The sequence below is a fragment of the Pectinophora gossypiella genome, chromosome Z (assembly GCF_024362695.1).
Source record: "Pectinophora gossypiella chromosome Z, ilPecGoss1.1, whole genome shotgun sequence".
NCBI lineage: Eukaryota > Metazoa > Arthropoda > Insecta > Lepidoptera > Gelechiidae > Pectinophora > Pectinophora gossypiella.
In genome coordinates, this window is record NC_065433.1 from 19365591 (window position 1) to 19393545 (window position 27955).

The 27955-nt window shown below is 37.3% G+C and overlaps 2 protein-coding genes across 5 annotated transcripts in view; both read right to left on the reverse strand.

Moving 5' to 3' along the window:
* The window catches only part of LOC126380555 (rho GTPase-activating protein 7), a 159692-nt gene that overhangs the window by 5590 nt on the left and 126147 nt on the right, over positions 1–27955 (reverse strand). For 2 of the 4 annotated variants that reach the window (XM_050030044.1, XM_050030046.1), the window contains exons 4-16: positions 15087–15200; positions 13373–13515; positions 7358–7979; positions 7134–7276; positions 4766–4906; positions 3927–4039; positions 3156–3323; positions 2491–2603; positions 2060–2312; positions 1870–1973; positions 1600–1727; positions 1296–1455; positions 1058–1152 (exon numbers count right to left, since the gene is read on the reverse strand). In XM_050030044.1, the coding sequence (XP_049886001.1) occupies positions 1058–1152; positions 1296–1455; positions 1600–1727; positions 1870–1973; positions 2060–2312; positions 2491–2603; positions 3156–3323; positions 3927–4039; positions 4766–4906; positions 7134–7276; positions 7358–7979; positions 13373–13515; positions 15087–15200 (2297 nt within the window). Of the gene's footprint in view, positions 1–1057; positions 1153–1295; positions 1456–1599; positions 1728–1869; positions 1974–2059; positions 2313–2490; positions 2604–3155; positions 3324–3926; positions 4040–4765; positions 4907–7133; positions 7277–7357; positions 7998–13372; positions 13516–15086; positions 15201–27955 lie in introns of all 4 variants that reach the window. The other 2 variants (XM_050030043.1, XM_050030045.1) reach the window with 1 other exon arrangement.
* Positions 18458–20345, reverse strand: LOC126380599 (piggyBac transposable element-derived protein 3-like). The gene is made up of 2 exons (XM_050030131.1): positions 20046–20345; positions 18458–19829 (listed from the first exon to the last, which is right to left on the reverse strand). Exons 1-2 carry the CDS (start codon positions 20057–20059, stop codon positions 19526–19528), a joined length of 318 nt encoding a protein of 105 aa, XP_049886088.1. The 5' UTR covers positions 20060–20345; the 3' UTR covers positions 18458–19525.

Consider the following 27955-nt stretch of genomic DNA (forward strand, 5'->3'; position numbering starts at 1 on the left):
AGTCCTGCAATAAAATACCTAGATACTGTCTCAACAAACATTCATGGCTAACGCTACACTAATAGACTATTAGTAGTAGTCGTACCTAATGAAAATATAACAACGCAACACCTAGAGTGGCGACCATTTACTGATGATGATGAGTGCGTGACATGTTTGATGAAATTGATAATCCTGTTCTTTACAACATATCAACAACAATCATCCAATAGTACCGGTCGACAAAATAAAAACAATACGCATTCAGCTGTCTGATTACATTAAGGAGCCTAAGCTGTAATATTAGTTGCCTTATAATGCAAACCCGCAAGCGCCTTTTTGAAAAATCACACTATGATGTGACTGTTCTTCAACAAATATCTTGATTAATTACAATAGGGGAAAAAAAGTAAACTATAAAATTAATACCTGGAATGAAAATAGCGTGTTCATTGCTAAGGCGTGTTAACAACAAAACACATATGAATGTGATTTTTCAAACAGGTGCTTACGAGTTTTCGCTACCTATAAGGCGACTATATTAGGAAGCGTTTGCATAGTATACTCTCTCTACGCAGAAAGAGAAGAACAGGTAGATCAGAAATACATGCACATAACACATTTGTCCGAATTTTATAAGTAGAATTTACTGTTTATAACAACTTCCAATTCACAAAACGACATATTGACATTTTATTATAATTTATACTTGGTATTACCTATAAATTATGATTACGCTCGTATTGCTGAAAAATAAACTATACTTTCAGACAAACAAGTAAAGAACAGAATTACTGTGATATCTAAATCGGTGAAGGACAGTGAATTTCGCTCTAAACATTGATGTCTCACCTTTTTCCTGACCGGCCACTGACTCTAAAAAAGCATGAAAAAAGTTAGAGTCTAATAAGAAATATACAAGAAGTTGTAGGAAGTAAATTGTTGCCGGAAAACTTGATTCTAAACGATTCCTCTAAGGTAGGTACTGTAAGTATCGCTGCTATTTAGTACTGTTGCTATGTTAGTTGGTGTAAAAAAATATTAAAGTCATTTCGTTGTAAAAGAGTTTAAAACGTACTTTTCTTTGGCTTCTTTTAGTAAAGCTTTGATGCAAGCTTGCTGGAATCCCTTCCAGTCTTGGTTGAAATCTGCTCCTAATTCTTCAAGTGCCACCTGCAACACAGTCGTTTTATGTAAGTTGGCATGAAATAGAATTTAGCAAATTCTTAATATCTAAGTTTTTAGAATTATAAGCATATTTTAATAAGTCGTAATTCAGTCAATAACGCACAAACTGTTACCGTCGTAGTGCTTACCGGCACGCTTTCTTCAAAGTAATTGAATTTGCATCGTGCTAGCATATCGGCTGGGGCTAGAAACAGTTGCGGGTGCATCTGTATAAGGAGCAGCAGGCACGCATGCGCAGCTCGACTCTCACTGATCTGTCGTTGATCAGCCACACTTTCTATCACCATTCTGTAACCATTTAGAAGATCATTTTTAGCATCGAAAACATTAAAAATATTTTTTAAGATATAGGTACGTTGGTCAATATCATTATAACCATCTGGCAAGCTCGCTTGACGATAATTGCCATTTATTAGTAAGTAATTCACCTACCTGTTCGAGTTCCCCTCTTTGGTGCTGCCAGTTTGTGGCGGTGCATGGTGAAGCCTCAACAATGTCGGAGCCAAGCAAACAGCCAAGTTTGACGCTGTCATTTGATTCACTTCTGATTGCTCAGCCACCTGAAAATATTGCTCCAATATATTAAACAAGAATATTTATTATAATACCTACATTCAATATCGATTATTATTTTAAGTAATTCATATTATTGTTATTAACTATCTATTTGTATTTCAGAATATTATATTGTAAAATACTGACCTCAGAAAGAAATATAAGAAGTGAGTGCAAAGCCTCCAAATGTTCTTCCGGCAACAAAAGAAGTGCACATTGCACAGCGTCTGGCCTTAGCGGTTCCGGTACATCTAAAAAAAATACAGTGTACTTAAGTAGTTACTCTTTGAAGTCTCAAGCACGTAGGTATTAAAATATATAAGTTTGTAATACTCACGTTGGAAAATCGCTATGAAAGTCTCGCTTAGCTTGTTAGTGAGCAAAGCGTCTGGTAACTCTCTAAAGTACTGTTTCACCATGTCCGCTACATCATGGGCTTGAGAGCCGTCGAAGCTCAGACTAGACTGGTTAGGCTCAGTGGTATTCAGGTTTTCAATAGCAAAAGGCGCATTAGCCGCGCCAGCTGCTTCGACCAAAGTGCGCAGTTTCGCTATTCGGGATTTCACACCAGCTTTCCGGAATATTCCCATCTGAAACGTGTACGTTCAAGTGAATTATAGACGGATATGTTACTATTGTTAACGACAATTGTCAGGAAAAGAAGTGTCACTACATTGTGTTTTAATGTGTTTTATGTTTTTACCTACTGTAATTCTCAAGATTTGATCGCACCACTGTTTTATGTACTATTATCAAAGATTAGTTTACCTGATCCATAGCGTTTGTCTTCAGCCAGGTAAGAGCGCACTGTATGGGCTTGGGTAGCGCGTGGCCGGTGCGTTGCAGCGATACTGTCAGTGGAACACCGAAGACTGTCTTGTCTGAAAATAATAGAGAATTCGTTCAAGTACATCATGCAGGAGAATCTTCGCATTGACAAAAGCTAAAAAATGTGAAAAGTCGCACAGCATCGCAGGTATTAATCTAGTTTCTATAATACAGATATTTAAGCCTATAAGGAACATTATTGTCACACTCCATAAGTAGACAAAAATGTTTCGCAACAGCAATAATTCGCTTAAGCACTCTATATTTATCTACATTCGCTTTACAACCCTTGAAACGGAGATAACGGCCTATTGTAATTTTTATCTCCCATGATTTAATCGCGATGCATCTATATATAATACCTACGTTACTTGGGAAATTGAAATTAGATCACTTCCCTAAAGCCGCACGAAAGGGATGAAAGCCTTCGCTTACGGCTGAAGTAATAAGCGTCGAAAAGGGATCAAAAGTTTTAAGATTAACTTAAAACAACTTCTGAACTTGGGCTGTGTTCATTGATTCGCTTACCCTGCTTGCATACAAGGGGCTGCCTTATTAAGAGAGTTTGTGTTCGATAAATTTATTCGTTTGGTGTTGTTATTTACCTTTATAGTCCGGTGTTTTGATCTTCCTTATGAGTTTGGGTAGTTCCCAGTTCCAGCCAGACTTGTGGGAGGGGCAGTAGCGTTCCATGCAAGCTGTGAGCCGCAGTAAAGCCAATTTTCTCAGAATATGGAGCTGTCCGCACGAAAGAGACGACATTGGCCGAGAAACTAGAAAATAAAATAAAATTGTCACTATTTTTTAAACTAATATAATCACAACGAAATAATATCTTTTATATATTATCACAGAATAAATTGCCTGAAATAGACAAGTAATGATGATGCATGATGTCACATAATATATTGTAAGTAGTTGGTATTTTAAAGACTGATTATCACTTCATCAGATTAGTTAAGTGTGCATTCCCTCTAAGTACATTTCACACGATGTGTTTTAATAAACATAAAAGCTAGATTATGTATTAATTTGTGGATATGGATTAACACAGAAATAGAATTCTAAGCATGGCTTGAAAGCGATTAAGGTATAGGTAAGGTTAAACTACCGTTATCATGCCGGTATAGAATTTTCCGGCCAGAAACTTTGTTAAAAGCCCATAAGTAAATAAATGATTTAAAAAATATAGGTACCGTAATTTCGTACCGGTAAGGTAACAGTAGCGTAATCGTACCGCTTGTATACCTTAACATTTTCAAGCCCTGATTCTAAGTCGTAATAATTGTGCATTTGGCAAGAAGCAGTCCTTTGCTTCATAGAACTTAGGGAAAATTAAGTACCTGTACCATTCGCCGTAGAAATGGTGGACTTACGGTAGGTCTCGGGGTCCTTCTGACTATTTGGCGTCGGCTGCAGTGTGTTGTTGGCTTTGGGTCCACCGTTCAATGTGCTTGTCCGGAATGAGTACCATCTCTGAATGTTATTTCTGCAAGAAACAGAGAATCAATCAGCCTACATTATGACAACGAAGAGTTAAGTTTTGGTGCTATTGAAAAGTGAACAGCATCAAAATAACTCTGAAATGAGTTCGTTGTCATAATTTCACGAGAAATGTTATTATTGTCCGGTAAAATTTATATCTAAAACATAATAATGCTTGAATTAATCGAGCTTTCGCAAGTGCGTCCTGTAGCGAAGATGTTGCAGTTAGTTGAAGTGGAAACTAAGGTGTTGAACAATTTCAACAAGTTTGGAAACAATAACTTTGTGAACGTTACGTAACTTTCTCGTTCTATACAATATTGTCGCTTCCGGTGGATTCTTCCGTTATCGTTTCAGAGTCATTTTGACATTAAGCTTCCAGGCGTTCACATCGCTAACGATAAGATTTACCATCGTTTTCTTAGTGAAACACTTATGTTACTAGTTACACGTAATGAGCTCCTTTCTAGCGAGTAATGTAAGAATTGTTGATTTCTAAATGTTCCGAATGTAACGAAATGTCTTGTAGAATTGTCTGAGATGCCAGCAACTGCATGGCCGTAAAAAATACTTAGGCGGAGAATCCTGGAAATGGTATCATTGAATTGGTTCGCATAGGCAATAGCACAGAATATTCGCATTTGCACAAATTTTAATAGCAGTAGGTACGAGTATATACTTACTTATAGGTAGGTTACAACTCTCGTAAAAATAGAAAGTATGAACTTACTTCTTGGATTTCAGGTCTACGCTGTCGTCGTCGTCATCTTGATCTCCATCATGTGAGTGGGACCCGGTGGAGTTAGGACTGCCCTCCAGCTCTGAGCTCCTCGACGCAGACTTCTCACGCTTTAAGCTTCTATCACGGAACCTGAAAAGTAAGAAAAATATAAGGTATCAAAATGCTGTTTTGCCAACATTGTTCACCTGGGTAACAAAGCGGTGAATAAAGCGGATTTTTTAAAGTTCTTTATTCACCTTGTTTGTTCACATTATTTTACCCGGGGTAAACAGAGGCGAGTTTTCTTATTAATCTTGAGGACTTTTATAACCCACATAAAACATGCTTGAAACTTTCAAATTAGAAGATAAGTTTAATGCTACCCACTACTGTTCAAAGACATAAAAAAACTAATAAACCTTCAGTTTTTTTGGAACATTGTTTATTAGAAAATTTGCATGAGAGGTTGCTAATTATGCACCTCAATATACATAATTACTACACAATACCTCTAAAATATTAGTATCACTCTCCCCGCCTCAAATAACGATCACGGTCACATTAAATTATTTTCATTGCAAAGTAATTAACTTAAAACTAAAGTGGCATGCAAAACGAAAAGTTTGTGTACTTCCTTTCTTTTACGCGATTTCAATGGCGCCTCACATTAGCATGCGAATAAGTTATGCGTTGGGCATATAACTCCCATTATTACTGAGAAACACTCATTTGTTTCAGGACTAATGAACTCTGGTCAGGGGTAATTAGCCTCTCTCTATAATGGCCTCTCAAAGATGCCCTTCACGGAAACGCTGATGGTAGCACGTTTTTAACAAGTAATCAAATCCAATATTATTGCACGCGAATTGCCAGTTTCGTACAGAATCGAAATATAATTTGAACTACTAAACGGAGCAGCATAGAAACTAATCAAGGCGTAATGACGCGTTTCACGGAGGCGTACCGTAATGAACTAATACAACTTTGAATGGCCCCTTTACATCATGACACCAGTCATGATGGATTATGCAAGTTTAGTTGGAACAAGCGCGGATTGATCTCAAGGATCGACTGGACAACACATTTCAGAACTACATATTATTACACTACTTGAGGGTTCGTTTGCCTAAAGTGAAAGCTTAAGTTACAATGTTACTTAACAAAATATAACTTAATTGTATCTTAATCCTGTGGGGCGGCACTTATAGCTGGAGAAGTGGTTAATGTCGACTACTATTCCAACTCAATACCTATTCAAGTTACTGCTGGACTGGGAGCGAAACATGGAGCGCGATCAGCTGCTTATCTGTACCCTATAAATATAAATTTTATAACATGATGGATCATTATACAGGCTGTTAGTGACATCATAACGAATACTGAGGGGGATGACTCAGATCATGATTCTGAGTTAATACATACATAAAATAAACAGCCTATATACGTCCCACTGCTGGGCACAGGCCTCCCCTCAATCAACCGGAGGGGGTATGGAGCATACTCCACGACGCTGCTCCAATGCGGGTTGGTGGAGGTGTTTTTTTACGGCTAATGGGCGGGACCAACGGCTTAACGTGCCCTCCGAAGCACGGAATCATCTTACTTTTTCGGACAATCAGGTGATTCAAGCCTGAAAAGTCCTTACCAAACGAAGGACAGTCTCACAAAGTGATTTCGACAATGTCCCCATCGGGAATCGAACCCGGACCTCCAGATCGTAAGCCTAACGCTCTAACCATTAGACCACGGAGGCTGTTTCTGAGTTAATATCAAGTGGAATTTTCCGTCGCAAAATTATTGTTTTTTTTGTTTCTTTTTCAATTTTATACATTTGTTATGGAATATTCCTCTTGATATTAACTCAGAATAATGAGCTGACGCCCCCTCATTATTCGTTACGACGTTACTTACAATCCGTACAAGTACGTAAAGGTAGCCATACAAGTATGTATGGGTATTAGTGACACCGTAACGAATACTGAGGGGGATGACTCAAACCATGATTCTGAGTTAATATCAAGTGGAATTTCGTGCTTAATACGTATCAAGTGGAAATTCATAAAATTGTTAGTGATTTTTTAATAATTTTCTGTTCTATACTTTTGCGACGGAAAATTCCACTTGATAACAACATGGTCTGAATCATCACTCAAAGATTTTATAATGATGTCACCAACACCCTGTACAAATGGGCGATGATGGGCTGATCACATGTCACCAAACGATTCATATCTATCTCAAACGTGGATGCAAGATGTTTTCTGATTAATTTGGTGATTCGGCTCATTTCTTCAGGATTACAGGCTATGCATTTTTTACACATGTAATTTATCTAAAAGAGTAACTTCAATCATATAAAAATAATTTATAGACTTACTTTTGCCCCTCTTTTCCCAAGTTGAGAGAGCTTGTCCTTATCGCCTGTCGTCGGTGCGGCGTGTGACCAGGTGACTTCTGAACCTCACGGAGCACCTCAGGGTCTGGCTTCAGTTCTACCGGTGATGGAGGCTCTACGTACACCTGTGAGTATTAAGTATAAGTAAGTACCTATATAATAATAACAAAAATATTTCAGTGGTTTACTATTGAAGTAGACTTTACCTCGGTAGTGGGTTGAGGTGTAGTGTGATGATCCTTGTAATAATTATGCCTCCAACTTGCTGGTTGACATTCTGAGTCGCTCAACGCCGTCGTATCTTCATTTTTCAATCCTCGATGGAACATTCTCTTGGCCTTGCCCAGCTTTGATTTAGTGCTCTTATTGCTGGAACTCATGCTGCCGTCGGATGCATAGCTTGAGCTGTCGTCACCAAATGGAGGGTTCAGAGAAAATGGAGACGGCTCGAGAGGGGCAATCGGGGTGCCAGGTAACATTGGGGAGGGGGGCTGAGTGCGAGAAGGCGGGATATGGATGGGAGTAGTGCCGGGAAACTCTGGGAAGGGGAATGCTGTTGGTGTAGTCGGTGTCATGTCAATGAAGTTTAGGTCTGGATATTTGTCGGGTTGCACATCGAGGAAGTGCGGTGACGACACGATGACTTCAGCGCGGTTTTGGCGTTTGCGTCGCCTGGTCTTAAGGGATTCAACTCGACGGAGCAGAGCTTTGGCCCCATCTCGGAGGCGCTCTGAGCCTGTACGGCGGAAACGAGTGCCGCTGGTATCGTCGTCATCTTCTTTATCGCTCGGTACTTGTATGACAGGCAGTTGACTCGGAACTGTTAATCTGTAATTGGGCGGTTTCCTTTTGTTAACGTTTTTATGTCTGTCCTTGTACCTTAGTATTTGATTTTTAATTAAGCAAATCTGATATACTAGCTTGCTAGGAAAGTACTGTAACTTTTAATCGATTAAATTACTGTTCATATTACTTGCATGTACTACAGTAATGATTTCGTAATGTTGGTATAATGATGCGAGGGATTGCTTCGGGTATAATTTTACAGGGTATTATTTACTATAATATAAACGAGGATAACACATTGCTTTTAACAGCTCGGTAGTATTAATTTACCGCATAACATAACATAAACCGCCTATATATACGTCCTACTGCGGGGCACAGGCCTCCCCTTAATCAACCGGAGGAGGTATGGAGCATACTCCACCAAGCTGCTCCAAGGCTGTTCTCTCGCAACCCAACATCAACGATTTTGATTTGAAATTGCGGATTCCATAGGCACTTCCAAGCGTTAATATGTATCTCTATAAACTTTACATTGCCTAAGGGAATATTGTAAGGGGTTTATTGAAGTCGTAATAATGTAATCAAAGTGCCTGTAGTAGGTAGTACGTACTGACTTGAACCTCAATACATTTTCATTCCTGGTTAAAATTTTCTGAATGTTCTAGTGGTTTGGTTGTGCTCACGATCTGGGGTTCCGGGTTCGATTCCCGATAGGGGGACATTGTCGAAATTATTTTGTGAGACTGTACTCTTTAGGATAGTGGAGTCTTAAATCACATATAAGATGATCTGTTGGTCCCGGCTAGTAGCCGTAAAAACTGCTCCATCAACCTGCAGTAAAGCAGCATGGTGGGTTATGCTCGGTTGAGGGGACGTCCGAGCCCAGCAGTGGGACGTATACAGGCTGTTTATGTTTATGTTAAAATTTTGCATGTCGACACAGTGATCGTGCTAGTATCTGCCGTGGTTAATGTTCATTGTCATTTTACTGGGTTTTGTTGAACAAGATTTTTTAATCGTACTAAAAAAGGTCATACGGGTAAAGGTATTCCACAGAAAATATAAATACTAACTTACGTAGAGCAACACGGACCTCGCCGGACCTGAGTGCTCTATGACTTGCGTATGATTTTTCAGCTAAGTAAGTTAAGTATCTTGTTAAAAACGACGGAAAATTCCACTTGATATCAACTCAGAGTTATGGTTGGAATCACTCAAAGTTTCGTTGCGACGTCACTAACACCCTGTATACAACGCTGATGTGGTGGCATCAAGTTTGCTCATTACATTATTCTGTGCTCGCTTACTTCGCATACTTTGTGTAAGCTACACGTGGCAAACTTGTGTCATTTCCGAGTGCATCTCATTTACAACTATTGCAATACCTAGTTTGATTGCGCGAAGAACATCTAGACCGCCATACAAACAATTTACCTACAATGTAAACAACGTGTTCCGAAGATATTGAATTAATATTTGAATTTCAAATTGCAACTAAAACAGAACTAATATCAGACTATTAAAACGATTAAAATTGATTAGAAATTGTGGAGTTAATTTACTGGAGTTCACATGTGGTTAATATACCTAATTGCGTTAGTAAAAGGCATGTATTTTGATTCATAGTTGTCCTAATTAAAGGCCACGGGGCTATTTTCAATAGTTAAACATTCAGTCATTGTTTTACAATATTGGTAAGTCGTGATGTCTGATTGCACTATCGCAAGTGTTGCGATCGTAAACAATAAATAAGTTATTAAAAAAAAAACAGTTTTCCATTGTCTGAAGATATTTAAACATAATCAGAATCTTTAAATTAAAAATTTTCATTTTCAATTACGGTGATCTTAATAGTCTTAAAGTAATTTTCTTTGCGGTCATTATAAAAATAAGAGCAGCTTGTTTGGAGATCGTATCCGCGTTTTAATTAACAAAAAGAAAATTAATTTGTTTTATGCCGATTAATGCGTGTGAATAAGTACATTTTTTGTGCTTTTTCACTGTCGGGAACTTGTTTTGTTCGTCTATTAACGCGTCAGTTTCACATTCTAACAATTAATCTTGCATTAGAGCTTTCCGCTCTAAAAAACCTAACGCCCTTTAAGTAGGTTATTGGGGCTGACGCAATGTAAAATGTTGAGGTTGTGGCTCCACTGTCAATAGACAGAGACTCATTGGCGTATACTTATAAAATAATGTAAATCCGTTTTGTATTTACTAACCTGTTTCTTATTAAAAATATCCATGGTGATGGCAGTAGGAAATATAGAAAAACAAACAAGATTTAGAATAACTACCATTTAACATTCATTTGCCCGCTAGCAGTGCGTCCGGGCCCTTCGTAACAGCCTATCATTATTACTTATGGTTTGGCAATCCAAAATGGAAACGTGATAGGTGAAGGGCTAAGTACCCGAATTGTAAGTAGAACAAAACGGCTTGTGGACTTAATTGTAGTCATTGTATCGAAACTAGTTGAGACCCTTTCAATGCAATATGTAGGTCTGGTAGACACTCACAAGCTCTCTCAAGGGTATATCCACATAGAGCAAACATCTAAAGCTGTTGAACTACAATACATAATTAATGACGATTATAACGCGATGAAATTTCACAAAGGTTATTAAGTACCTAATGTACTAGGTAATTGCCTCACTAACAAGTATTAGAGAGCCCTGTTGCTAGGACCATATTTCTAAGTCTTAGTAAGGCAATCCGTAAATCACAAGTTTGGAAGACTTTTATAAGAGTGAATTTATTAAGTCCACCAGATAACGCATATAATCATTTGGATCGACGGGGCAATGAGAATGTAACAGTACTACATCGGAATAATTGACCCTCAATTGCGCAAAGGGTCGATTGAAACAGTAGATAGAAAATAATGTCTTTTCACGCCTCTAGCTGACTAACAAGACGTTGGCCATCTGACACGGGACATAAAAGTACATAGGTACTGTAATAGAAATATTTCACAGAGATAGCCGTATGACAAAGATGGACATTAAGGCTAGTGTCATATTTTAAAATAGAAGTGTTATATGATTTACGAAGGTACTCGTAATGGTTATGGCGTTTTCGACATAAGTAGGTTTGGGGTTTGAGGGTTAATGTTGTTCGCGTCCGAAGGTGAAACCCTAGGGCTTTAGACTCTAGATACTCGTACACGTGATCCCTGGGCTAATTGAACAACACAATCTCCGGTGGTGTGCTTCGGCCATACCTGGTTACCAATCACCAGGCAACACACACACGACGCCAAATGACGTACGTCGTGTTCTGTCGTGATGTCTAGAGAAGCCGTTTTGGGAGAGGGGTCCGGGCAGTTGTTCTATGCATGTACGCCGAAGTCAGTGCCCCGGTACTGCAGGACTGAATGCGTGGCCTTGGAGCATAGTCGGATCCGAAGCACGGTGCTCCGCTGGCCGACTGTAGGTTGTAGTTGGCCCACAGCCCAAGTAGTAAGCTAGCCACTTATGAAAGGCTGCGCCGCCTTTTGCGAATAATCTTTAAAATTTTACAAACAATGGAGCGAATCATTAACACCCGCCTCCTAGCGTACCTTGAGCCAAATGATCTACTCAGTGACCTCCAATTTGGTTTTCGCCAGAATAGATCATCTGGCGATCTTCTTCTATACGCTACACACTTACGGAGCGAGACCATCGAGAATCATGGCGAAGCTCTTGCCATGTCTCTCGATATTTTAAAAGCTTTTGACAGAGTTTGGTGCAATAGCCTTATTGGAAAGATTCCGGCATATGGGATGCTTTCTATCCTATGTAATTGGATATCTGACTTCCTGAGGGATAGATCGATTTGGGTAGTTGTTGATGGGTGCTCGTCTGGTCCACAGACGATAGCATAGTGACGGAGAGATACATGTTCAAATCGCGACCAAGCACCAGGGATATCAGTGTTTTCAGAGAGGATCTTGTGAATCGTAGGAATCTGATCCTTAAGTCCGTCTCAAACTGGGGTGACAACAACCTGGTAAGATTCAACGCTTTCAAGACCCAGGCGTGTCTATTCACCGCAAAACGGAGTCCATTCCTCCAGACTCCCAGTTTTTGGAGTGTATTCGTACCAATTACCGACCATCTTGTGCTCTTGGGTCCTCTCGTAACCTAACCTATCTCCTCGGGTAACCTAACCTAACTGCCAACCTAAACTTCGGCCGCAAAAACTGCAGCCAAAAAATTAGGCATCCTTTCTAAGGTCAGACGGTCAGAGCAGTTGCTCGACTTATACAAAGCACAGGTTCGTTCTTGTATAGAGTACTGCTGTCACTCGTTAGTGGAGACTCGATTCCAAGGTTTTGATAACAGACGAAGGGTAGCTTGTCTGTCGGTCTTCTATAGGATACACTTTGGTGAGTGTGTGCAGGAAGTTCACGAGTTAATTCAACCCACTCCATTCCATCTACGGACAACTAGGCCTCGGCGGGCATTTTATCCTCATGTGGTGGATATCCACAACAACGTTTCGCCTCTTCCCTTTTGATATGAACAGTGAAGGATTGGAACTGCCTGCCGTCGTCTGTTTTTCCAACTCGTTATAATTTGGAAGTCTTCAAGGCTAGAGTGAATAGGCATTTTCTAGGTAAGCGTGATCCACCCTAGACCACATCGTTACTTACCATCAGGTGAGATTGTGGTCAAACACGAGCCTATGTTATTTAAAAAAGGTAATAGAGCCATTACAAAACGAAACATACCTACTTAGTTAACGTCTGTCAAAATTAATGGATTAAAATTGTCTGTCACGCATCTTATGTTTATGTTCGTAGCTTTTGTTGATCAAGTCATTATATGTAGTCGGTATGAGTATTGGAATGAGTATTATGAGAAATGTATGACTGTCGTAAGAGGTTATGAGGCGTTTTTCTAATACCAGGATAATTTGGAACAATGTCAGACACGACTCAGTCAAAGAGTCCTCTCGTCAAGTGTAGTGGCACTCAAGCTCGCGGTTCTTTGCTTCCATTTGTAACTCTTAGCTAAATTAATATTTGCCAAGTACTGTGACTTGGGTCATAGTAGCTAAGCAAATTAACAGTTTTTGCTTAGTTTTAAATTACTTAATGGGAATATTATGGACTTTAGTCAATAGGTAAATAGATAAGAGTGTCGTAGCAATGACCCTACTTCGATAAAAAAACCGTCTAAAGTGCAAGCCAGACTTGCACAATTAGTGAATATCGCACTTGTTTTGTATTAGCTACTAACAGTTAAAATATCTAATGTACTGCTTTTGAAAATTATTACCTATCAGTGAATCTACACTCATAGTAAATAGTGGAAAAAGAAAAACTACCAGGAGAACGTTTATATTTGTAAGTTGTTGGAGTTTTAGGAGATTACGGTGTCAAGTTAATGTGCCAGGTCCTAGCAGCTATTTCGTAAATATTATCATTATGGAATTCAACTCACAACTCTGGCTCGACATCCGTGTAGTGCCCGTCGGCATCCACGAGGCCAACCCTGATGGTTGGCAGGCTGTCGTCTTCATCATCTTCCACTTCACCCCTGGCTTCGCGCGCTTCACGCTCGGCCAAGGCTCGAGCAGCTATCACCTGTGGAAGATATGGTATATTAATTAGTATTATTCATGGGTGGTCATTCCTATCACTTACTGAATGGTGACAATGCAAAAGCACTGAAAACCGTAACAACAATAACGACACGCCTGTGACCTGAGTTATGAGACTTCGTTCTGAGTTATTACACAGGTCTTTTAAGTTGCGTTATCTATTATTATCACTCTCTGTTCTGAGAGTAATGCTTATAATGCCGCTTTATAATCATAATTAAGGAATGGCAATTTCAAGCTGTCCTCTGATAATTTAACCAGTACAGAGCGCGGAAATGTTTTCATCCAGTAAAGTCAGATATTTGTAAAAATATTTTTTGAATATAAAACGAAAATCAGTGTAATGCGGAGTCCAAACTGAGACTTTATAAACTTTTTTATTAAGGAAAGGAAAATATCGTGAGAAAACCTTCGTACGCTTGAAAGAGTTTCAAAGGCAGCGCGGGCATCCAACTTCCGGCGCAAAACACGCGGTGAACCGGAACGTTGCAAAGTGTGTTGTAGGCCCTATTGTCTACTTATCTCCCCGAAGGAGTATGAAGGACAGGCGCGAAGATACCGTCTCAGAAATACCTCATTCTGAAATCTGAGCAGGTTCCGCTTCGGTGTAACACGTTGACAGAGACGTAATAACGGTGATTATATTTGCACATTTTCTTTGCCATCAACATCATTGCTGTTTATTTATGATATTTGGAACAAAATTCCTGCATGTTTATACCCACATGAAGAAGATAACAAAATTTTGAACATTTTGTTTTAATCTTTTGGCTGGTAATTTGGATGGTAATACTCGTACACGTAGTACTTAACCTACATTTTTATTTACAACAATATTTTCAGCGGACCATCATGGTCCATCAATGCCAGAATATTCATGTGGAAATAAATTATTCATAGACATAAAAGGAATGGAGCTATTGTGTGTGAATATTAAATTGAAATATCACGTAATAAATGCAGTAGGTAATGTGAATACAGAAATATTCTAAAATACTGTAACTTTTGTCAAAGTAAATGACTAGTACATAAATACCACTTGTTTCAAGAAAATATGGTGTGTACAATACGATGGTTTGGAAGGTAGTGAGCGTGGATAAGTTTTGCTGTAGGTTGTTTGCTCATAGATATTAGATAGAAGTCATTCGAGTTATTTTTTTAACAAAAAATATTGTGTAGCTTTCGTAATGGCATCATTAGCAAGACAAATTCGAACGTGGGTCGCTTGGGTCCGTTGGGTTATTTCAGAGGGGTGGAGAACTTCATTTCAGAGTTCCACATTTATCTTCCAAAATATGAGATTCTTTTCGTTTGACTAATTTTTCAGAGTCAAAAATGATCAATCTTCAAGGACATGAGGTATTCTTCGTAACGATACGGTATATATCACCTCCATTGATGTATAATACGTTGCTATTATAAGTCAAAAGATCTCTTATTAAATATTAAAAGTGGTTGTAGTCTGTCTTCTTGTGATTACTTGTGACGCTGCATACCTTTTTGGTTACGGAGCTGGGTATACTACATGTATGTGTGCAGAGTTGAAACATTTACCTGTAACCTGCGCTGCGCTTGCGGCGTGATCTCAACGACGCGCGACCAACGACGCGACTTCCGCTCGTACTGCCACTTGTCGCTTAGAGCGCACTGTTCGTCGTCCGAGTCGTTCTGTCGACAAAATACGTCAAAATCAAAATGGTATTTCTTATATAAAACAATATACGTATTTGATTTAAGAAAAAGAAATTAAGAGACACTTTTTACGTAAGTAGAAGGTTATTTTAAGTTCCTTCAATAGGGATTAGAAATAGTCACTAGTCACTAAGCAACGTTTACTTGTATTATGTACGTATAACCATATAGATGGTCATTTCTTTCTTCGATATAATTGTTGGTCCTAAATCTTAAATAGGTAGTGGCCCCGATTCCGAGGCAAACACCGCCTAATTTTATTTTAAGTTATATCCGTCATTTTCATATCCGTCGAAAAGGAAAGGGACGGATGATTCACAGCTCTTAATTTTAGAAAGAATGAGTAAATGAATGTGTCGGGTTATTGACTGATGTAAAATTTTTAGACGGTTGGTTTAGATTTGTGCTTAAAATTGACGTGTGTTCCATAAATTTTATGCTTGTCAATTACCCGTCCCTTTCCTTTTCGGCGGATAAGAAAATGACAGATATAACTTAAAATAAAATTAGATGGTATTTACAGGAATTAGCACCACTACGTGCAAACAACTCCGAGGCAGTAGGGTGCCGTAGTTATGCTCTATACTCGGATCTATTTGACGATAGGAAATCTTGATCAAGTACAATTCTCTATTTGACTACAAACACACCCCGGAAACTTCATACAAACAACCTCGTTTTACACATACACTACACATTGACATTATCAACACGCGCAACTGTGTGTGTGACAACTGAGGGTTGCCAATTACAATACCTTTAATCGTTATTACTTACTTAGGTAGGTCGTACTACTTACGTAAGATGCTTTTATAATATTCAGTAAATAAGAAATTTTGAAACTTAACCGAGGTTCTATTTTATTGCAAATTATTAGTATGTTTTGATAAACAATCACAGTGAAAAATAAATATTTATAGGCGCCGCACAGGCGTACCCAGCGCGGGCAATTACTGTGAGATCAAATATTCGAATCAGATGAAAGAACATCAGCGTCCAATTTCAAAATTCGAACATTAAACTAAACTGATAAAAAATAAAAATAACGGTCCGCGCGAAGTCTTCACGATTCAAGTTCAAACTGTGTTCGAGGGGGGGTCGAGGTAAACCTAGTTTAGACGCTGGTGGGGGGCGAAGAGTTGCCGTTCTATGCGTAGTATTATTCCTTATTCTATGCTACAACTGGGGGTGAGATAGAAAATTCAGTATCAGAATATTAATTTGGTACAAATTTCCCTAAAATCTCTGTATTTTGAACTCAGAATTATTTATAAATTGTATTGTATTTCATTATACAAAGCTCGTTCCGGCTGAGATGGTAATAAATCCGAACAGGCTTGTACCAACTGCGCGGAACTGAATTAAGTTATACTCTGAACAAAGGCAGCTTAATTAAAAAAGGCTTTATTAAGGATATTGCAATTTTCTTTGACACGATCCACGCCCTCCGGTGGATTGCATAAAACAATCAACTATGTTAGGAACCTCTTTGTAATACGGCCTCGGCCTGACATTGACTTTCAAACACGCCCTAGCGAGGGTTCCATCTTCGTGACTTTGGAAAAATGATATTCCCTGAATATGAATTATTTGGAACTAAGTATAGTTGCGATCATTTCACAACAGGATTCTCCGATCTGCGTTAGGCTGCTTTTATAACGAGGCTTAATAATAATTAATAAATATTCTGTTAGCTTTGGCTACTTTCCTGTTCTTGTAGTAGGGTACGGGACGCTAAATATTTAAGTAAATAGGTATCTTTATAAGTATCAAAAATATCTCATAACAGGAGTACGTTTCCAATTGGGCAAATCAGAGGTACATTTACCTTTTTTATTTAAGAGCCCTGCACAAAAATTATGATTTTAATGTAAATTTTCACAATTAGAAAATAAATTAAGTATATAAATAAAAGTTTGTTATTTAAAAATACTTTTTCTTGTAAGGCTCTGGAGGTACTAAGTACCTACCTTACCAATTGCGTGTTGTATATTTATCTTTTTGTTGTAAAAGTTCCTACGAAAACGTAAGGGTTCCCATGTTTTACACTCACGCGGCTACGGTTTCTGAACACGTGCTAACTGAACTGTAAACGCGTTCACTCAAAGCGGTCATTATTTTCCTTCACTGGATAATGACAAAAATAAATGATTTTTCAAAATTTAATGAACACTCATTGTCATCATCAAAGTAAAATCCAATTAACTGGTAGCTCATTAAAAAATAAAATAAGCTCTGACAAAAGACTTAATCGGATATTTTTTATGGAGTTGTAAACGAGTTGTTTATCAATGTATCCACATTATACTGTCACCTTCCAATGAAATTGGATAACACACTTGTAAAATAAATCGTTATGTACGTGGATCGTTGGTAGTAAGCCACTCGGCGCCAATCTGCGTCTGGCAGTCAATTTGTTTATATGTCTTTAGATTCAATAAAAGAAAAGGGGTAGAAAGTATATACGTTTAGAAGTTACGAAGACTATTTTCCTCCGACTTCCTAGTAGAGCCTATTATGATAGAAATCAATTATTAGGTATAACGATGGGTGGTTGACACGGCATCAATGAAGTATCCGGTTTATCGAGTTAAAAAAACTTTCAATTAAACCCTGACAGGAGACCCTTGTTAGCACGTCGACTTTATGAATAGGTATCAATCTGTCAGATAAAGTAGCCGTTTAATACGTCTATTGGTATTAGGTAGTGTGTGCGTTGGTGCAGTACCGCGTACCAATTTGTAAGGATGACGCGTTGAAATGTAACGAGGCGATCATATCACCTCAGGACAAAAGTCGGGAAAAGTGATTCTTACAAAACACAAAGGTCAATCTCGACATCTACTTACTAAAGATTTTAAAATAAAATGTGAAAGTCACAGATTATTGTGAATTTTAAGAAAGGGAAGGCTAGTGGTAAGTACCGAACTTACCAAACCATTTTGTGAGTTTTTTTAACCCACTTACTCCTGAATTAACTTTTTTCGTACGATCTGTGTGAAATTTAGAATACGTGTTGCTGTAACGATAAGAAACAAGTAAAAAAATTGAAAAAAAATATTTCTTTTCCAGAAAAGCCGGAAAATGCCGTGTCGTAAAAGACACAGTAGGAAAATGTATTACCATAATCTTCGACTACGTCGATTTTCTTAGATATTGTGATGAATAAATAATTCAATAATAAAATGCACATCCAGTACTACAAAAGGTTATATTTAATTTTCATTTAAAAATATTACTTATTAGGGGTGTGATAACCTTCAAAACAATTTTTTGGATGTAATGTTACGTTACATTTCATACAAAAAAAATTGGCACTCTTGTGGCAGAAGCCACACCGCAGCCGCTCCTCCCTGTATTTCACTAAATGACCATTGTGGTTATATTGTAATACCCCAGCAATACTTTGTGATGGTCGCCCACCCCTATGGCTGTCAGGTTTTTTGTTTATCTCAAGGAGACTTACAGTAATATTCCTTCGAAATTTCAAATGATCCAACACTCCTCCATTTTGCTTGTATAACTGCCAAGCGTTATGTGTAGCCATGTCCAGACAGTGACTGATAAGCGAAAAGTACCATTTTTTTCCACGAATACTAGTTCTGTACAGCCCGATGTTCTGATCTGAACGGTCAACACCGCCCATATTTTCATTATAAGCCTTTATTAGAGCTGGTTGGTCTACTGATATGTACTTTTTTTGTTGCTGAGAAAAGCGTTTCACTTTATTGACAGGCAATACTTTTACCGCATTTGAGGCTACAGTGACAACACTGTTATCATTCCATTTGCACACTACAATGTTTTCAGCTCTTGTGGATTTATATTTATATGTACCACGCTCAGTTTTTTGCAACACCTTGTTTGGGGGCAAAGGACATCATCAAGAAGTGGTATGGACGTAAAGAAATTGTCAAAAAAAAGATGAAAAGGAACTTCTGAGTCAATTTTCTTCAGCTCGTCCGCATACTGCAATACCACACTAGCACCCAACCCTAAACTTTTATATTTATTTTCAACATTTCCTTTCTGTCCCTGATATGCCTGGAACCAGATAACGTAACCGAGACGCGTTGCTCCTACCCAAAATTTGTAACCCCATCGAATGGGTTTGCCTCGAATGAATTGTTTACATGGGTGCCCGCCGTAATATGGTACCATGACTTCGTCAATGCTGTGACATTCTTGAAACGGTTCAAACTTCAAAAAATTGGCATTCAGCAGATCGAAAAGCGGTCTCAATTTTGAAAACTTATCATTCAAGTCCAATTGAGTATTATCGCAGCAGTGAATGTTTGCCATTATAAAATTGAACCTGTCTCTGGACATTGCAGAAAACACAATAGGTACGCCACAATCTGAAGTGTTTTCCCAATACATGCTTCTCCTTGGTACCACCATATAACCACTACAGCAGGTGCTCGGAGTTGCCACCCGGGAAGATTTTGAAGTAAAACTACATCTTCATCGCCAGAATCTTCGTCAGTAACTTCAGCATTGCAATTTTCAGGTGGCATGATGATGATGGAATCAGGAACTTCCTTCTCATCGTTTTGCTCCAATTCTACTATAATATCGTTCAAAGTCAGCGGTTTTTTATACTTCCTAAAACAAAAACAAAACAAATATATAAGCACCACTCCACAGTAGCACATTGTCCTACTGTCTCTTTTACGGAACGGTGGAAACAAATGCAAAATATTCTAAGAAAATAAACGAACATAACCTTTCTTTTTGTAATTTTGAAGTGTTTCTAAACCCAATAATCGGTAACTTTGTCATTCAGATAAATAGAATAGTAATATCACAATGTAAACTTACCTTGTTTTATTCATTTCTAAAATCACTAATTTGAATAATATATTACACAAAAGAAATAAACTGCAGGCCACGTTTATTACCTTGTAATGACTAACAATGGTCTGGTAAGCAAATCGCTAAGTCAAGTTTTTTTGTAAATACCCTCATATTTTTTTATTTTTTTTATTTAGTTACTGTATCGTATACGACACAGTAGGAGCAAGTGGGTTAATCATAACATAACATTTAGAATTTCCAAAATACAAAATGAGACTAACTGAATACCACCGCTATACAAAAATTCACTGAACTGGACGTAAATGAAATATAATATATATTAGGCGGTGGGTTTACGTCGTAGCCTGTTATATACCTGGTTCATAAGGTTACAAGGTTTTTCATTTATCATAAAAGTACAGTTATAATAGTGATTTGTTTGTTTGAGTGAGTGAGTGGTTTATTCATAGCTTTTTTATTTTTCTTTTTACTTGACTCTGTAAACCTAAGTAATTGTCCGCCTACTAATATTTTGTAAGGTGATTTTCCGTTCATAGACGTTAGGTAGGTTACCTATTAAGCAAAATTGATGCTCAAGGTCTTAAAAATGTTATAACGTAATTATGGTCAATTAAATCTAATTGCTTAGATTCAAAGGTTAGATGTCACTCGCGAATGTTTGTGTTACATCTACAAGCACTAATATAAATGTGTTTTAAGTAAATCGATATGGGGATCAAATATATGCGTGAAATATTTACCAAAAGAGGGGAAATTAGAAAACTACAATATCGCTTTATAAAAAAACTTATCGCATTTTGCACTTCATATAAACCATTTTCATTTTAGGCTTCCGTGGTTAGGATGAACCAAGAGTTTCTTGTAAAGAAATAGAATTAACCCGTGACTTTGTTGTTATAATAAATATGGTTGAATGTACTAAAGAATTCAAGAATGGTATGTGCCTATTTTTATTTTATTACGAACATAATACTATGTTGTTTTTCTTTGATCATACGTATAAAAATCGCTATGTGATCAGCGTTTGGTACGAAGCAAAATGAATGAATGAGCAGCGCTGTGAATGTTTTGTATGATGTTTATGCGCATGATCTAAGAGAGGTTAAAGCAATTACATCAACCGAGCACAATATGCGACCTTGTGCGCATGCGTTAAACTGCTATGAATGATCTCACAACCACCTCATACTTTGCCATAAACCGTAAATGCGATGGATGATGTTGGTTTAAGTGAACCGTTCGGTAAATATAAGAACATTTTGTATAAAACACATTTATATTAATATAGATCATGTTTTCCTCTTCTATTATTTCGAATAAGTAAATAGCTTAAAAAAGGTTATTTCTCTTGTGATCTTTGGGTAATTTAATAACATTCTTATAATAGTATGTGCTTTTACAACTTATCTATCTGGTGATAAGATCGTATCTCACGCCATTATCTATGCGGTTTACTAATTGATCTTGATTTTAATAGGTAGTATTACAACAATCTCCAATCACGGACTAACGAATAGCTTTCCGGAATTTATATGAATAGTTTCAATAAACATAATGGTTTCTCGTTGATTCATTGAGAAGAGGGCGCTCGGATATCTTATAGGGGAATCAAACTGAAACCTATTTAATAACCACCATAATCGTAAACATCGCCTAGTAAAGTAGCGAGCAACCATAAACGTAGGAAAACAAGGCTACTGCGGATCATCGGTTTACGATAATGTCTTACGAAACAAAGCCGAGATAATACTAAAAGCCTGCCCCGACAAAGCTGCGAGATTACTACACCCTCTATTTGCATAATATCTCAGTAGATAATTTGTACACAATTTGTACCTCAACTTAATTACAGATGAAGACGGCGTAGATTACCCACTCGAACACCATCGCACGACTGCCTACACCTCACGGCCTCCGATCTTGACGGCACCGACGGCACATTCAAAGTGACAAGCAAAATTGAATTATTTCTGACATTTGCATTCTATGTCATTTAATATGTTAACATAGAAATTTCATTCTCACAGAGAATAATACCTTTAGAGGAATACCTAGTACAATACGTACAGCCCTTTCGAACTGGCTTCTAAAATAGCCTGACGTGTTAAAGAAAAAACTTTGTTTTTAATTAAATCCCCCAATACTGTTGTTCTACCTAAGTTACTAACATATCAATGGCCATACATTAGGTTATCCTCCCTATAAGCTGAGATGGCGTGCACTCACACTATAACAAAACGTAAAGGAAGGAATCTCAAACGGAGAATTCGCATATAATTCATTCCCGGGCGATAACATGTACAGGGTGATCGTGAACGCGTCGGTTTAAAATTATGCAAATAGGGTTTCACCAGGACGCGCCGGTATCGGGACGAGCTGATTACAGATTGAGTAATGGCTGCCGGGGCCGGTACCTAAATGAACTTGATGGGAGTTCTGCGCCGTACACATGGAGGCGACTGCCGGCTCACTTTGTAAAACAATATTATTCTTCCAAAAGTATTAATTTCCAAGTCAGCTCCGGTTGAAACCCGTTGATGTTATTAAAAGCTGGAAACCAAATGCAAGTAACCGTAACTGAATTTTTCCTTTCAGCTTGTAGCGAGCGCTCAAGGACGAAGAACGCTGACGGTTGATTTATCGAGTTTCACATGACAAGACATATAAGTACGTACAAAATATTGCTGTGGTAAGAATATATTATATCAAAAATGAACATGTTATACGAGAACATCAGGTGTGATTAGGGTACAACGAATAACATAATACTAGAAAATATGTATGAAAAAATATTGATATCATTCAAGTAATAAAAAAAATATGAGAGTCATGTAGTCTCGCCTTAAATAATAGAGCGTGTAAAGTAATTCTAGCAGTTAGCGGATAGCGTCGTTATCGTCTCATCCTCGGGGCATCTCTCGCCTTTACCGCGCCATGTATTAGAAACCTTTTGTTCCTTTTCTTAAAAATACCCCCTTTTGTCGGCGAAAGGTTTAACACGTGATTTGAAACTCTGCTGATATCGACGTGCTTTTAGCACACGTATGCTGTTAGTGGCAAATTGAGTTATTATGTTGCACAAGATTCCGATAGAGCAACTTCGATTGAGATTGTGTCTATTTTTTTATTTTAATTCAAAAACAGAGAAAGAATATTGGAATAAGATATGGGAAATCGTCAAAGCAAACTATTCTTGTATCAAGATGTTTAATCGCGTCCGGCGATATTAAAGGTCCATTAACATTCAAAATCGCCCTGAATCTTGAATGGTATTTCACAAAACGTTAGATAATTTAATTTTGCCGTTTCAATAGTGATTTAAATATTTAATTACGTATCTGTTTAAGTACTAAGAGACAGTCGTTACCTGTAAGATCGAAGGTTCGTACGTAGGTAAATCCGATTTATTTACAAACGACAAGATGGATTGAAATGAGGACGTAATATAATGAAATGAGAAATTGAGTCTTGTGTCTAATTCGTTTTTATTGTAAAGATACAAAACGAAAGTCGGAGATATTTACTAGTAAAGTGGAAGTCCTCTTTATACCGTGTCGCGGCGACTAGTTCTCGTGGGGTTGTAGATATATTTCAGTAAGTCCCTTTGAACAGCATTTTAAATGCACAAGTTAGTCATAACCAGAAACCTAACGAAAATATTATGCAAGTACATAATAAGGCGACGATGAAGCTCGGTGGCGCAGCGGTAAACGCGCTCGGTCTGCGATTGTTGAAGTTAAGCAACTTTCGTAAAGTCCGGTCATAGGATGGGTGTCCACAAAAAAAGTTTCCATTTCGAGCTCCTCCGTGCTTCGGAAGGCACGTTCCCGGCTGCATTAGCAGTCGTTAATAACCATCAATCCGCACTGAGCCCGCGTGATGGTTTAAGGCCCGATCTCCCTATCCATCCATAGGGAAGGCCCGTGCCTCAGCAGTGGGGACGTTAATGGGCTGATGATGATGTGCAGGATGCGCAACTTCAAACTATGTGGAATGTTTAGCAAAATTTCAGCTCACGTTTTGCGTCTGGCGCGACCTTTTTAACAATCAATCTTTGCCGAAGTAGCAATTGGAGGAAAAACGCTTCTGTGGTTAGAAAACAACCGCAGCCATTATGTGCAGTGTGGTGTAAGAGACGACCGTGGAACAGAAAGCGATTACACCATATTGTAAGCACCCGGTCACGCTTGAAATTGACTTGCTAGTTGTGTGGAAATATGTGATAGTGAAGTTCACAGCTATATCCCATTTGGTATTACGTTAATAGCAGGGATTCAATTGTGGATATCAACATTATTATATTGTTAAGTTACCATTATGAATACGTAGGTAAGTACGTGGATACTTTGTAAAGTTTTGACGCGTCTTGTAGATTTTCCGCAAATAACATGATCTACTTGGCCGGGCAAAAGGGGAGCGCACCCGGTACAAAATTTAAAACAACATTACAGGCCTGAGGGCAGAGTTGTGCGTGAACCTCGGCTCAGGGCATTGTTTGAGAGGGTTATATTTGGAAGAACTAACCGACCCAAGTGTGCCTATAGCGATAAGCGCTGAATGAGATAAATCGTCGACTACGCCGGCCATTATTGGGGTCCAAAAGTGTTCGTTGTCGCAAGTTGATTGGTCGCCTCTATTGCACTTTGTGAAGTTAACTATACAGCACAGAAAGCACGGAAGCCCAATAAAGATAATCGTAGTACCAGAATGTATTAAGTAGTCCAAAACGACGAAGAGTTTACAAAAATATTGCAAGTCGGATCTATTGATATTGCACAAAAAAGGCTGAGTGTTTAGTTGTTACAAGTAGGTATTTAAACAATATCATGTGATGGTCTAATTAACGCCTTGACAAGTTTGAAAATTTAATGGGTCACGCGATTCTTTACGTTATGAGTAGTTATGACAGGAGGTGAAGGTGGTATTATGCATAATTTTGTGCGTAGTTTATTGTACGAAAATAACTCACGTACACGTACTTAAGTAGGTATATTTCATTTGCAGGCCCATTGTATACTGTATGTCCCGTTAGTTATTTCCGAAATATACCTATAATCACTCTAAACTTTAGGTGATTTCATGTCTTGATAATAGGTAGTTTAAAGGTAGATAATTTGTTCAAATTACTTAATGACGTAAAGAAAGAGAATTTTTAACGCCCCACCCATTGTGTTACCTATTGAACCAGCACTCACTTTGGTAGGTAGTAGTCCGTAATTCCGCTACGAACACGGAAAGGTAATGATCGTAATAATAAAATTTAAACATTACGTTTATGGAGTGATCAAATAAAAGGGAAACTCGGCCATTTTGAGTTATTTACTTGGATGGTTTTCTTCTTTAAGGGTTCGGAGTCTGTGTATAAAATATGCCTTCCTAATTCCATATTAGCAAGAAAATCTGTTTGATTTATAAATTATGCAACAATTTATTAAATTAGATAGAAAATAGAGAGAAATATTATTAATTTATTAATTTATTACTTTGATGTCTATTCATACGTTGTCGGCTATTTGGAAAATTTATTGCATTAATTTAAGACGCATTTTTGGCAAAAAAGGAAAAAGGAAATGTTTGACGATTGCATAATACCGTGACTGACTTCGCTAACTGACGTATCTGTAATATTTTGCTAAAGCGATTTTTGTCTTCTTGAGAATTGTAAAAGGTGCAAATCAGTTTCGCCAAAAATCGCAGACACGTGAATTAGCGACATCAGCGACAATATTATGTTTGCTCACAGACTAGCAGTAGCATGAGTGATATTTAGGTAAAAAAAATATTTTAATAACAAAAATATACTATTTTTTACAAAAAAATGGGGATTCCTATGGACGAATGTTTAAACTACCATTGTGATGTACATTATAATGAATACCTTCAAGTGGAAACATTTACCGCTGTCGTAACTGTAAACTACGGCCTCCTATTTATTATTGTTTTAGGGAAATTGCTAGTTTCGTCAAGTTTGCTTATTATGTTGTGTAATCACAGTGAGATAACTAAATTAATGAAACGAGTACATAGAACATGAGTGAATTAATTCATATTCAAGATAAAATATACTCTTAATAAACATATTGGCAAAACCTAAAAAATAAATTACAATAAAATATTTATTCAAAATTTAACTAAATACAAAAGATTAAGATAAGAGAATAAGAGATTAAAAGATTCAAGATTATAAGATAATAGGAATATTATTATTATTATTAATATTAGATGAAAGAAGAGGAAACTGAAGAAGAAAGAAGAAAAGGAGAGTAAAGAGGAGAGGGGTGTTTTAAAGAAGGGTCAGTTCAAAAGTAAGTAGTTAGTCAGGACCATAGTAAGTGGAATCTCTGCATACCCCGACGAGAGATAGGCGTGATCTTATGTAAGTAAGTATGTGTTTTAATAACACACTATGCGATGACAATTGTAACTTACTCATGCCAATCGCACAAACTATTTCGATTTAAAACATTATTTCTAAAGGTCACTAACATTTGAATTTAGAAATAGGAAATCAGACGTCTGGAGTGAACCAAACATCCATTTATTTTCCAGATGCAGAGACATAGGGAAATGAGTTGCTTCAAATTGTCTGCATGGCAACGGATGCAATTTACCTGTGAGTCTCAACATATGATATTTCAAAAAGTATTTATACATTAAATATTTGGTAAAAGCTACTATGATACTTTACACGTGGCAATCAATTTCAACGAATATAATATTTAATGTAAGTACTTTTAAATCAGGCACTAGTATAATATTACGAGTACATTATTCGCCGAAGTAAGAATTTTGGCTTAACCTTTATAATAAAAAAAACTTATTAATTATAATTTATTTGGCTTGTATCAGGCGAAAAAAGAAACGATTTAGATTCTTGAAACAAACAAAGACACTTTTAGTTAATAAATTAACAAAACATAAAAAATAGTGGCATTTTTAACACAGACTCTGTAGAGACATAATGTTTTACAGTCATTAATTTCTTGAATTACAGATTGATGAACTCCATGATTGATAACCACATTCTTTTAATTAAAAAATAAAGTAGGTAGACTACATTTTAATGTATGTAAGTTTCCTAGTTTTTTTTTTTCTCAAGCAAAGAACCTAAGTTTTTATTAAGAAACCACTTGGTTTCTTAATAAAAACCAGTTAGGATTTAATTCTCAGTAATACCAAACCTAGTCTACTATAAACTTCAAGTTCAAGACGAATTTAATCTGAATTCTGAATTTCTAAAATAATATAAAAAATAATAAAAATATAAATAATATTATATATCGTTTTTTAACAGCGATGTCCAAGAAAAAGAAAAGGAGAAAATACAAATGAACAACTAAATTAAAAATTAATAGAGCTGTATCATCGAGAAAATAAAATTAATACTTAAACGAAATCATATTAGATAGGTCAGCGGATTTATTGGTCCTGACTTCTCAGTGGTAAAGTATACTTATTTGTACAAATGCTGGATGTAATTCAAAAGTATTTAAAAAATGAAAATTAAGATACTTATATGAAAAGACATAAGGCGTGAAGATATTATTTGCTTCCCTACATCGTGTGACTTTTGCCAGCGATTCCATTTCTAACCAAAGAGACCTTCTACTCTCTTTGTAGCTTGGATAAATCTTGTTTTATTGTGAAATATTCGTGATCGGACAGCTCGACTGCAACCTTGAAACCTGAAAGCTTTGGTATAGTCCAACAAGGATAGGAAATGGAATTCCTGGAATTGACTTTGCACCAGTATGTCTGATATTGGAATATGATAGTGCCACTCCTGTGCTTCCGTGGGTGTCACAGATCGCATGAGTTTCCTATAATATTAGGCATGTAAGTACCTATGAAGTTGCTGTTTTCTAATACTAGTAAAGTATTTTAAAGTTCGATAACTCACATTCTACTAGGAA